We start from the raw sequence: 10,562 nt of genomic DNA, 5'->3' as shown, positions 1-10,562 counted from the left end.
GGCTCTGTCTCAAAAAAAAAAAAAAAAAAAAAAGAATTTATATTAAATTTGCACACATATCTTATATTGTTTAAGGACATTTCGATTAATGAGAACAAACATGAACCAAAATCCTCCTAATATTCAACACGGACATTTGCTAGGCCTGTAAGGTAATAAAACCTTAAGGAAAAGGTAGATTTTAAAGACTTTGTGATGTAATAACGTAGATATTTTATAAACTAACAGACCCACAAATACTTTGAAGATGCATAGCCCCCCAGTGACGTTAGCTCTGCTGTCCCCAGTAAACAAGCCTCAGTCAGGTAGAGGGTCGGGGCAGCTAATAGGACAGGTGCTGAAGGCCTGCGGCCAATGGAGGCACTCCGCCTGGCTGTCCCTTTTGAGCCACACAGCAGTTCCTAGGAAATGTGGTGTCTTCTGTCTACACGTGTTTTCTTCTGTGGTTGTGACATTCTCTATCTCCCCTGTGGTGCCCCTGAGTCTCCTGCTGCAGCGCCCAGTCACATCTGTGCGTGTAGTGAGTCTTTGCTTCGGCCCTTCCCCTCCTCTTCCACCTCACTGTGCTCAGTCTCAATGGGGCCTGCGTGCTGGAATGTGCTCTGTGTCTGCCTGTCATCCACTCTGAGCACTGTGCTGCGGTTCCCAGCTGTTCATGAGCCCAGCCAGTAGGCTGTGTTCCTTCCCACCTTGCCTCCCCCTTGCCCTGTGTCTGCATGTGTGCACGTGTGTGTGTTCACGCAGTGTGTGCGTGCGTTTTGTCCCTCACTGTCAGAGCTCATGGTAGTGGCACTGTCGCCCATCTCCTGTCCTGCCTTCACCTCTGTCTCAGTCCGCAGGGAGCATGTTCTGCACTCACCACCCGGCCGGCTGGGTCCATCTCTAGTCCCTGAGTTCTTGCTCATTCATAAGGCTGTAGTTTCCATCACCATGGGCATTTTGGCTGCAGATGCCACCCTGGGTGTTTCTTTCCTTCTGAGTATCTTCTGGCTCCCTACACCACACTGTCAGGTTCTTGTGGAGAAGTCTGAGGTAGTCCCATTGCTTGATCTCAAAAGTGACTTCCTGGTCCAGCATGGTGGCTCATACCAGGAATCTCAGCACATTGGGAGGCCCAGGTGGCCTTGGCCTTGAATCAGTTGAGCCCTGGGTTCAAAACTAGCCTGGGCAACATAGACATCTGTAGCCCCAGCTACTCAGCTGAATTAGGAGGATCATTTGAGTCGAGGTCTTCGGGGTTGCAGTGAACTGTGAACATGCTATTGTACTCCAGCCTGGGCGGCAGAGTGAGAGCCTGTCTCTTTAAAAAAACAGAAGCGTCATCTCATTGCTGTATGTAAATGTTGATGTTATGAGACTTTATGTCAATGGATTGTGCTATTTCTAGGATATTTGCTTCAGTTGTTTTGTTTTGAGACAGAGTTTCATTCTGCCACCCTGGGTAGAATGCCGTGGCAGCACAGCAGCTCACAGTAACCTCAACTTCTCATTCTTTCTGTGTCATAAAGCAGTATGTTTTAAACATGGTTTACAAACACAACAGTGCCGTTTACACATAGGGGCTTTGAGTACTGGTGGCACACCTGAGGTGGTTGCTGGGCCCAGCCTTTCTCGAAGCACAGGCTTGGCCTTTCCTCTGGCCCGGATGGCTGTGTTGTCAGGGTCTGGCTGGCTTTTCTCAACAGCTGTAAATGGAGCCCTCGGGTGGCCTCATCCTCCTCTGAGCAGCAGGCTCCAGACCGTGGGGGCCACATCCCACCTGTGTTGCTGGGATCTGCCTGGGCAGCACGAACTGGTCACTCATGTCCCTGGGTCCCTAAGGCATTCAGGGCACGGCTGTGCCTGGCTCCTCTTGTGTCACTTGAATCTCTTCTGTCTGTCCTGCAGGGATAAAGAAAGACCCAGCTAAAGCCTTTGTGCCCAGGACTGTTATGATTGGGGGCAAGGTGAGATGACATCATCTTTGCTCATTTTTTGGGTGTCTGGCCCAAGGACTATTAGACAGCCTGCTTACATCCCGTGGGGCCATTAGATTGCCACTCAGGACCCACTGCCCAGCAGGCAGCCTGGTGCCAGTCTGCACTCAAGAGTGCCATGGTCAGCTGGCTATACTGATGGGCTTCTGCAGCTGAGGGATCCTTCACTGTTGGAGGCCAAGGAGGGAATGGGTGGGAACCTGCCTGCCCAGCACATGGGGGCCAGCCCCCAGTGGAACCGGAGGCCCCCTGAGCAAAGTATTTTCATGCCCTAAACCCTCAACCCTTTGCTCCCAGGCGGCTCCCGGCTACCACATGGCCAAGATGATAATCAAGTTGGTCACGTCCATCGGTGATGTCATCAATCACGATCCAGTTGTGGGCGACAGACTCAAAGTGATCTTCCTGGAGAACTACCGAGTGTCCTTGGCCGAGAAAGGTAGCCCCAGAAGCCTATGCTGGGCAGGGAACCTGTTCCTGCCCGGGAGTCGGGTGGAGTGGAGCTGGCTTGGCTCTTTCATGCTTCAGCCAGCTCAACCCTGCTGAGACTCAGTCCCTGCCAGCATGGGCCCCAGCCTGACAGTGCCGTGCCCTAGGGAGCCTCCCTGTGCATTGTGGCAGCAGCAGCCTACCTGGGCAGTGTCTCTGCTCGCCCAGAGAGAATTCCTTTGAAGCCTGTGCATCCTCGACTGTCTGCCCTGCCCTCGTGTCCTCTGCCCCTTTTGCCCCTCACCTGGACACTCCCGCAAGCCCCAGCACTCAGCTCCTACAGCCAGCGCCTGCCTCTTTGTGCTCTCAGAGTGGCTCTGGGCCTGGTGCCACAGGTTTAGTCAGGGCTGGTCCTGGGGAGATCCTGCCACCTGTGTCTGGGCACCATTTTGACCTGCATGGGCCTCTCGGCAGGGAAGCGATTGCCCAGCCTGATGTAGGGAAATCTGAGCCTGGGGTTCTGGGGTCCCTTCCTGCCACTGAGTACCAGGGGTCTGTTGTTCCCCAGGCTCTGTCACAGTGAGTTTGCAGGCTCATTCTCTCTGAGCACCGTCCTGGTGTCCTGGCTGCTGTCTGTGTCTGGTGTTGCCCCTCAGGGGTGTTCTTGAGGATTCCAGGGACAGGCACAGCTCAGCATTGCCAGGACCCGAGGTGCTGTGGCAGCCCCTCCCCTGAACTTCTGACTGAAGCATCTTGCTGTCTCTGCTGTTCCTCACCTTCTCGTTTGGGGACCAGCTGACTCCTGCTCATTCATGTGGCTGGCCTCAAAGTACCCAGTTCTATGCTGGGCTGGGCTGCCAGGCCAGGACCTTGGGTCTATCCCAGCACCTGGACATGACCTTGGTCTCTAGAGGCCCAGCCTCCCTGCCAGCCCAGGAAAGGCCGGGTACTGGCACTTGCTGGCTTTTGGGGCAGCATGGGGCGGCAGTGTCACTAAGGGCCCGGGTGGCAGGTGTCCAGCACAGTGTGCCCAGGTCACAGTGTGGCTGGTCCTGAGGGGTAGCACTGCCTCCGGCCTGCTGTGTCACAGAGGGAAGGCATGGGCCACCATGTCTGTCTGGCCACTTGTCCCCACTGCACACCTGCTGTAAGAGTGACAGAAGGAAACTGCCCTTAGCCTGTCCAGTCCTTGGCCCTGTGAAAGTCCAGATTTCTCTTGGAATGATCCAGGGAGCCTCATGGGCTGATTGAGTGGGATGTCTCGAGTGGGGATGAGGGAAGGACACCACCACCAAGCTCCCCGAGACTTGGCTTGGCCTGGTCCCGGAAAAGTTTCAAACAAAGGTCCTTTGCCACCTGGGGGCTTCCTCTCCAGAGCCCCCACCTCAGACCGCTGCCTCAGGCTGCTTGAATGAAGGAGGGAGCTGCAGAGGCAGGGCACAGCACCTAGCCTGGCCATGGTGGGAGCAGGTTAGCTGCCTGGTCTCCCCATCCCCTGGCCTTAGAGTGCCTGGGGGCTGGCTCGTCCTACTTGTGGGCTCCAGATGGTGGTCCCTGCTATGGGAGCTATAGGGAGGAGGGCATGTGGCATCATGCACTGTCACTGTAGCCCAGGCTGACACCCTGTCTGTGCCCTGCAGTGATCCCAGCCGCCGACCTGTCACAGCAGATCTCCACCGCTGGCACCGAGGCTTCAGGCACTGGCAACATGAAGTTCATGCTCAACGGGGCCCTCACCATCGGCACCATGGACGGGGCCAATGTGGAGATGGCCGAGGAGGCTGGGGTCGAGAACCTCTTCATCTTTGGGCTGCGGGTAGAGGATGTGGAGGCGCTGGACCGGAAAGGGTGCGGCTTCCTCTGGGCTGCTGGGGCACCTGCAGCCAGGGGTGTGAACAGTGCTGGCCTTGGGGCAGAGGGGAGGGACAGGCTCTCAGGCCTGGGCTGCTGTGTGCCAGGGGCCATGCTTGCCCAGGGGCCATGTGAGCATAGGGTGGAGCACAGTCCTGTGCATGGCTTTATAGCCAAGTCCCTGGGGTCTAGACGGAGACATCTCTAGCAAGGCCCTTGTCCCTTGTCTTTGTGGGTGACTGCCGGGGAAGGGTCTTCTCCATGAGTGACGGCACTGCCCAGGGTGCGGGGAGGGTGGTGGTGGGCATAGCTCCACAGGCTTGGGGCTGAGGTAGGGCAGGCAGCTTCTCCGCCAGGTGTGCTCAGTTAATGTCCAGATTTGGGGCTTGTCTACTAACTAGGTTCCTTGGCCTAATTTTTAGTAGTTATGGATAAAGTAATGACTATACTGGAGTCATTTTAGTTTTGCTGAGAAGTTGTAGAGACAGTAGCAAGAGCCGCTGCCTGCCTTCCTCCCAGGTTCTCTGTGCTCTTGTGTTACTCAGAGTGAGCCTGATAGAACCAGGCGTCTGGCAGTGGGAATGCTCACCCAGTCCCATCTGCCCAACTCCTTCCTGTCCCTGGGTCCCACCCAGGGCACCTCCTGTGTGCTCTTCAGGCCTCCCCAGCCTCATCAGCTCTGTGGCGGCTTCTCCATCTTGCCTAATGTTTCGTGACCCTGATGTTCCCAAGAGGCCCTTGCTGGCCTGATGCTGAGATGTCTGACTGCCTCAAAGTGCTTACGGAGTTGGAAAGGCCTAGGCTCAGTCGAGGAAACCTCAAATGCCACCTAAAGTCCAAGCTGTGCCTTGTCAACACCAGTGCCCTCCTGTGCTGCCTTTTTCTTTTCTTTTGAAGCAGTCTTACTATGTTGTCCTGGTTAGAGTGCTGTGTCATCATAGCTCACAGCAATCTCTCAAACTCTTGGGCTCAAGCAATTTTCTTGCCTCAACCTCCCAAGAAGCTAGGACTACAGGCACCCGCCACAATGCCCGGCTATTTTTTATTGTTGTTACAGTTGTCGTTGTTTTAGCTGGCTTGGGCTGGGTTCAAACCTGCCAGCCTTGGTGTATGTGGCTGGTGCCCTATCCACTGAGCTACAGGCGCTGCAGTCCTACACCTTCTTGTGTGCTCTCGCTGCCAGCCCTGGGCCAGAGCACTGTCCTGCCCTCCTTCCGCCCTAGGCCCTGCCTTCTTTCCCTTTTCACCCTGGAGGCCCCAGCCCTGGGTACTCTTCTCCAGCCACACCCTTGCAGCCTTAGCCTCTTGTGAGGAGGCACTTTCTTGAGCAGCATTCTGCAGTAGGGATGCACTGTGAGATGTCCTTGTATGTCCACTAGTCATATTTCTTTAATAGTTAAAGAGGCAGGTGGTATTGACTCACAACTGTCTGAGCCAGCTGACCCCAGGGCGTGTAGCCATCCCTGGACAGCCCTGCCACCCTGGACCTCCCAGGGCTCAAGTCTTGGGGCTGTTCTCTGGCAGGGACTGTGCCTGACACTCGTGAGGCTGCTGCTTGCCCCCAATGCTGCTTTCCTGGGGGCGCCAGTGGCTAATCCTTGGCCTGCCTCCCGACAGGTACAATGCCAGGGAGTTCTACGACCGCCTGCCCGAGCTAAAGCAGGCCGTGGACCAGATCAGCAGCGGCTTCTTCTCACCCAGGGAGCCTGACTGCTTCAAGGATGTTGTCAATATGCTGATGTACCACGACAGGTGGGACCCCCCCCCCCCAGCTTCAGCCTTCCCCTTCAGTAGCTGCTGAGTCTCCACCACTCAGGGTGGACGGTCAGGTCCTCCTTGTGGTTGTTGGGAGTGTGAGACTTCTGCTTTTTAGGCGCCTTCTCCACCATGGCCTCAAAGACCAGCCACAAGGCTCAGCTGAACCAGAGCTAGGGTTTGCTTGGCCTCTGGTGATGCCTTAGAGGCCATGGCAGTGTGGCCAGCCTCCTGAATAGAGGAGGCTGGCTGGAGGCCAAGAGGGCAGCTGCATCCCGAGGAAGCCAGTGGAGGGATCTTGTGGGGATAGCCTAGAAACCTCTGGGAGCTGGAAAGGGTCAGGTGTTAGTGCATGGTGACACCCAGTAGTTAAAATAGATTTAACCTGCAACTGTGATATTACAATGTGGCCTGTGTTACATCACAGTGCAGGTAACATGATTACCGTCTGTGCAGAGGCCTGGCTGGTGGATGGACAGCATGTACCTGCTTGTGGCCGCTCCTTACCTATGTTGACCACCCCACTCCCAGTTGCTTCGGGTTGGTTTGGTCTGTTGCTCTTTGATGACTATGTCACCCCTGGGCTTCATCAGGCCAGGTCATGACCATGTGCTTGGATCTGGGCTAGAACCTGGACCCTGATGAGGGAAGGATCTTTGTGTTGTGCACTGAGGTTTTATGATTTGCGTTCCAGCTCACTGATAAGTACTAGTGTGCTTATATCTTGTGAGTCCTGCACTGTGGTTCAGAACATGGGGAACTGCAAACTGTTCCACCTTTCAGCAGCTCCAGCTGGACTTGAGAGCTGGCCGAGGACAGAGACACTGCTCACCGAGAGCCCTGACCCGGGAGGGGAAGTTACCCGGCGCTCTCTACCTCTGTGTGTATGTGGCAGACACACTGTAAATGCCATTTCTTTAAAACAGCATTGGGCATGGACCAATTTTTGCCTTTTACTCAGCCAAGGATATCTTTGCAGAAATAATTTTAAGACTGAGATTTTAAAAATGTTGCAGTAAGTTTTTTTTTTAGACAAGAGTCTTATTATGTCCCCCTCGGTAGAGTGCTATAGCATCATCATAGCTCACAGCAACTTCAAACTCTTGGGCTTAAGCGATTCTCTTGCCTCAGCCTCCCAAGTACCTGGGAATACAGGCACCTGCTACAATACCTGGCTGTTTTTGTTGTAGTTGTCATTGTTGGCTGGCCCAGCCAGGTTTGAACCCACCAGCCTTGGTGTCTATGGCTGGTGCCCTAACCACCGAACTACGGGCACCAAACTATGTTGCAATTTTTTTTTTAGCATTTCAGGTTAATTGAGGGTACAAAGAATTGGGTTACAGTGTTTGCATTTATTAGGTAAAGTCCCTCTTATAATTGTGTTGTGCCCCCAAGAGGTGTGCCAGACACCTTAACGTTGCGCCCATTAAGTGGGAGCACACCCACCCTCCTCCCTGTTCCCCTCTCCCTGCTCCCTCCTTAACCCATCTCCCCCCCTTGAATTGGTTTGAGTTTTTCTCTTATGTGGGTGTGTGTTAGATCATCTTCTGGCCTCATATTAGAATTGAGCACATTGGATTCTTGCTTCTCCGTTCTAGTGATGCTTTACTAAGAAGAATGTGTTCCAACTCCATCCAGGTTAAAAGATGTAAAGTCTCCATCTTTTTTAATGGCTAAAGAGTATTCCATGTAAATTGAGCTGTGATAAACATTCTAGTGCAAATGTCCTTATGATAAAATGATTTTTTCTCTTTTGGGTAGATGCCTAGTAATGGGATTGCAGGATCAAACGGGAGGTCTAATTTGAATTCTTTGAGGATTCTCCATACTTGCTTCCAAAAAGGTTGTATTAGTTTTGCAGCAGTGTCAAAAGTGTTCTCTTCTCTCCACATCCATGCCAGCATCTGCATGGAGTAAGATTTTTTCTAAAATAAGATCCCAGGCCATAAGTGTTCCTCTCAGAGAAACCCTGTGGTCAGCCAGACTGGCATGGCCCAGCTCCAGTGAGCTGAGGGGTGTCCTTTCACTTTGCCCCCACTTGGAGCCAGAATGTGCAGCTCCTGACCTCCCACTGTGGGCTCTGTGCCCTCAGGGTGGTGTAGGCAGTCTGCTCCGGGCAGATTCCTTGCTGCCCACCCCTGCTCAGCCTCCATCTCCTGTTTCAGGTTCAAAGTGTTTGCAGACTACGAAGCCTACATGCAGTGCCAGGCCCAGGTGGAGCAGCTGTACCGGGTAAGGCTGGTAGCAGCCCACAGGTCTCTGTGGATTGTTTATTTTCCAGACTGTTTAAGCAGGTGCTTGGCTGAGGCCAGAGAGGTTTGTTCTCTAATCTGTCTTGAGCTGCCCAAGGCTATCTCTACCAAACCCTCTCTTGAGGAAACAGCCTCTCCTGGCCAGGAGCAGGAGCCTAAGGCCTGGACACTGAGTGCCTGGCAGGCTCCGGGAGGGACCTTTCCTCCTCAGCCTGGGCTGGGCTCTGAGGGCTGTGGCCTGCAACTGGTTGCAATGGGGGCAGCTGTGAGGCTCTAGGGGAAGCTATGACTGGCAAGCCCTGCCTGAAAGGAGAGTGCTTGGCCATTTCCCACGGGCAGCACGTCTGCCTGGGGCAGACACTTGGCAGACACTTACTGGTTGTATTTTTGTGGTCATTTTGTGGGCTGTTCCCAGTCAAACATGGAGCTTTGCAAGAGCTGGGGCTTTCTCTTAGGGTCCTTTTCCCTTAACTCTAGTTACTGGTGGCTTTTCTGGGTGCTGAGTTCTCTGGAGCTCAGTGTGTGAGGAGCCCTAGGATGAGTTGGTATCTCCTTCCATGTAGAACCCCAAGGAGTGGACCAAGAAGGTCATCAGGAACATCGCCTGCTCGGGCAAGTTCTCCAGCGACCGGACCATCAGCGAGTATGCGCGGGGCATCTGGGGGGTAGAGCCTGCTGACCTGCAGATCCCACCACCCAACATCCCCCGGGACTAAGCCCCTCGCTGGGCCCAGGGCTCTGTCTTCTTGCTGACTCTGCCTCTCACGTCGGGTTCAAGCATTTCGCCAACAGCTGGTGGCCCCTGCTTTTCTCAGTGGTGTGTTTCTAGGAGGGGCTGTGGGGGTATAGGATGATGCTAGGAGTGAGTGTCCCCACTTCCTGTAAGAGGAGAGCAGAGTTGGTAACATGGACGGCCACAGTGGGGCCCCTGCAGCTTCTGCCCATCTGTCCCACACAGGGTGGGTGGGAGGAACAGCCACCCACTTGGCTCCCACAAAACCTTGCACGCATCTTGCTGTGAGCTTGTCTTTAGTTTTCAGCCTCTGGATTCTGGGGTCTGGGTCAGTGGTCATGGTGACGCCAAGGGATGAGCTTTCTGCAGCACTTGTGCCGCCAGCCACACGACAGGGCCAAGCCCACCCCCTGCCCAGCTCTGTGCTGTGCCTTGGGCTATGCTGGGGGCAGTGGGAGCCTCCAGGTGTCTTCCCCACAGCTGCTTGTCCTCCGTCCTGGGCTCTGTACCTTGTGTGTAGGTCAAGGACCCAGATGGTCCTGGCCTTTGTAGCTGTCCCAGGGACGATGTGGTTCCTTCAGACCTGGGGACTTGGGTTTGGGCGTTAGGAGGGTGCCTGTGACTAGGCTGTCAAAGGCCATGGTGAGGGGTATGTGCAGCTGGCTGATGCTGGTTGGCTTGCTTTGGCTTCTTCAAAGGAATAATTTTACCAGGAAGTGAAACCAGCTAAAGTCTTCTCTTGGGTTTAGTAACTAAAAACTAAACTTGCTTAGTTACGTGTCTAGATGATTCTGCCTGGTTAGAGGGGTCAGCAGCCAGGCTGCCCTGTTGCAGCCTCAGGCCCTCCCTTGGTGCAGGTCTGATTGTGCACACCAGGGCAGGCTCCATTCTCCCACTCTTGCCTCCCATGCAGTAGCTTGGTGTGGAAAGGGGCCAGCTGGGCCCAGAGGAGCCAGTCTCTGCTCTGCATGGACTGTAGGCATGTAGGGGGTACACTGTGGAGGGGGAGCAAACCCTTCTCACTCCTGCCCCTCCCGATGGGGGACACTCCAGAATACACCTGCCAGCACCCAGAGATGCCGGAGAGCAGGCTACTGCCCTCACTTTGGGTTGTCAGGGAAAACAGACGGAACCACCCTTCTAGAGGCTTCTACCACCTTGTGTGCTGGACTTAGGCTGTAGGGGGGGTCTCTTCATTAACAGGCCTGCAGGTCTGGCAGGGAGGCTGTGCCCATGGGGTCTTCTTTAGTATGGGGATGCGTCTAGGGGTTATCCCACGTACCCTGCCACCTTGTGTGTGACCCCCTCCCTGCGCATGGGGTCTTCTTTAGAGTGGGGGGTGTGTCTAGGGGGTACCCCACCACCCTGTGTGCGGCCCCCTCCCTGCTAGCTGTGGGTGCCCGGCACTGCTGCACTTGCTGTTACTTCTTCATGTGAGAAGCTGATTAAACTTTTACGCCTGGAGTCAGCAGTCTGGGGTCATGTTCACTCCCACACACTGTGCTCGCTGCCAGTCCCTGTGGGAAGCAGGGGACAGAGGCCTTAGGCCTAGGGTGGTGCCCACAC

The 10,562-nt window shown here is 54.7% G+C and overlaps 2 protein-coding genes and 1 non-coding gene across 4 annotated transcripts in view; 2 read left to right on the top strand and 1 right to left on the bottom strand.

The window, feature by feature from the left end:
* The window catches only part of PYGB (glycogen phosphorylase B), a 40,033-nt gene extending 29,573 nt beyond the window's left edge, over positions 1–10,460 (top strand). For both annotated transcript variants that reach the window (XM_003801082.3, XM_023507660.1), the window contains 6 exons: positions 1,888–1,946; positions 2,274–2,415; positions 4,046–4,253; positions 5,874–6,008; positions 8,177–8,243; positions 8,827–10,460. In XM_003801082.3, coding sequence (XP_003801130.1) covers positions 1,888–1,946; positions 2,274–2,415; positions 4,046–4,253; positions 5,874–6,008; positions 8,177–8,243; positions 8,827–8,979 — 764 coding nt within the window. In that variant the 3' untranslated portion in view covers positions 8,980–10,460. The remainder of the gene's footprint in view (positions 1–1,887; positions 1,947–2,273; positions 2,416–4,045; positions 4,254–5,873; positions 6,009–8,176; positions 8,244–8,826) is intronic.
* The window catches only part of ABHD12 (abhydrolase domain containing 12), a 52,912-nt gene continuing 48,913 nt past the window's right edge, over positions 6,564–10,562 (bottom strand). The window contains exon 13 of the mRNA XM_023507661.1: positions 6,564–6,665. Within this exon, the coding sequence (XP_023363429.1) occupies positions 6,611–6,665 (55 nt within the window). The 3' untranslated portion in view covers positions 6,564–6,610. The remainder of the gene's footprint in view (positions 6,666–10,562) is intronic.
* Positions 6,953–7,010, top strand: LOC111721886. The gene has a single exon (XR_002770882.1). It is a non-coding gene; the product is annotated as a small nucleolar RNA SNORD87 (small nucleolar RNA).

Source organism: Otolemur garnettii, unplaced genomic scaffold (genome assembly GCF_000181295.1).
Source record: "Otolemur garnettii isolate 467f Iridium unplaced genomic scaffold, OtoGar3 scaffold00197, whole genome shotgun sequence".
Classification (NCBI taxonomy): domain Eukaryota; kingdom Metazoa; phylum Chordata; class Mammalia; order Primates; family Galagidae; genus Otolemur; species Otolemur garnettii.
The sequence above is the reverse complement of the archived record's forward strand: the minus strand, read 5'-3'. Positions and strand labels throughout refer to the sequence as shown.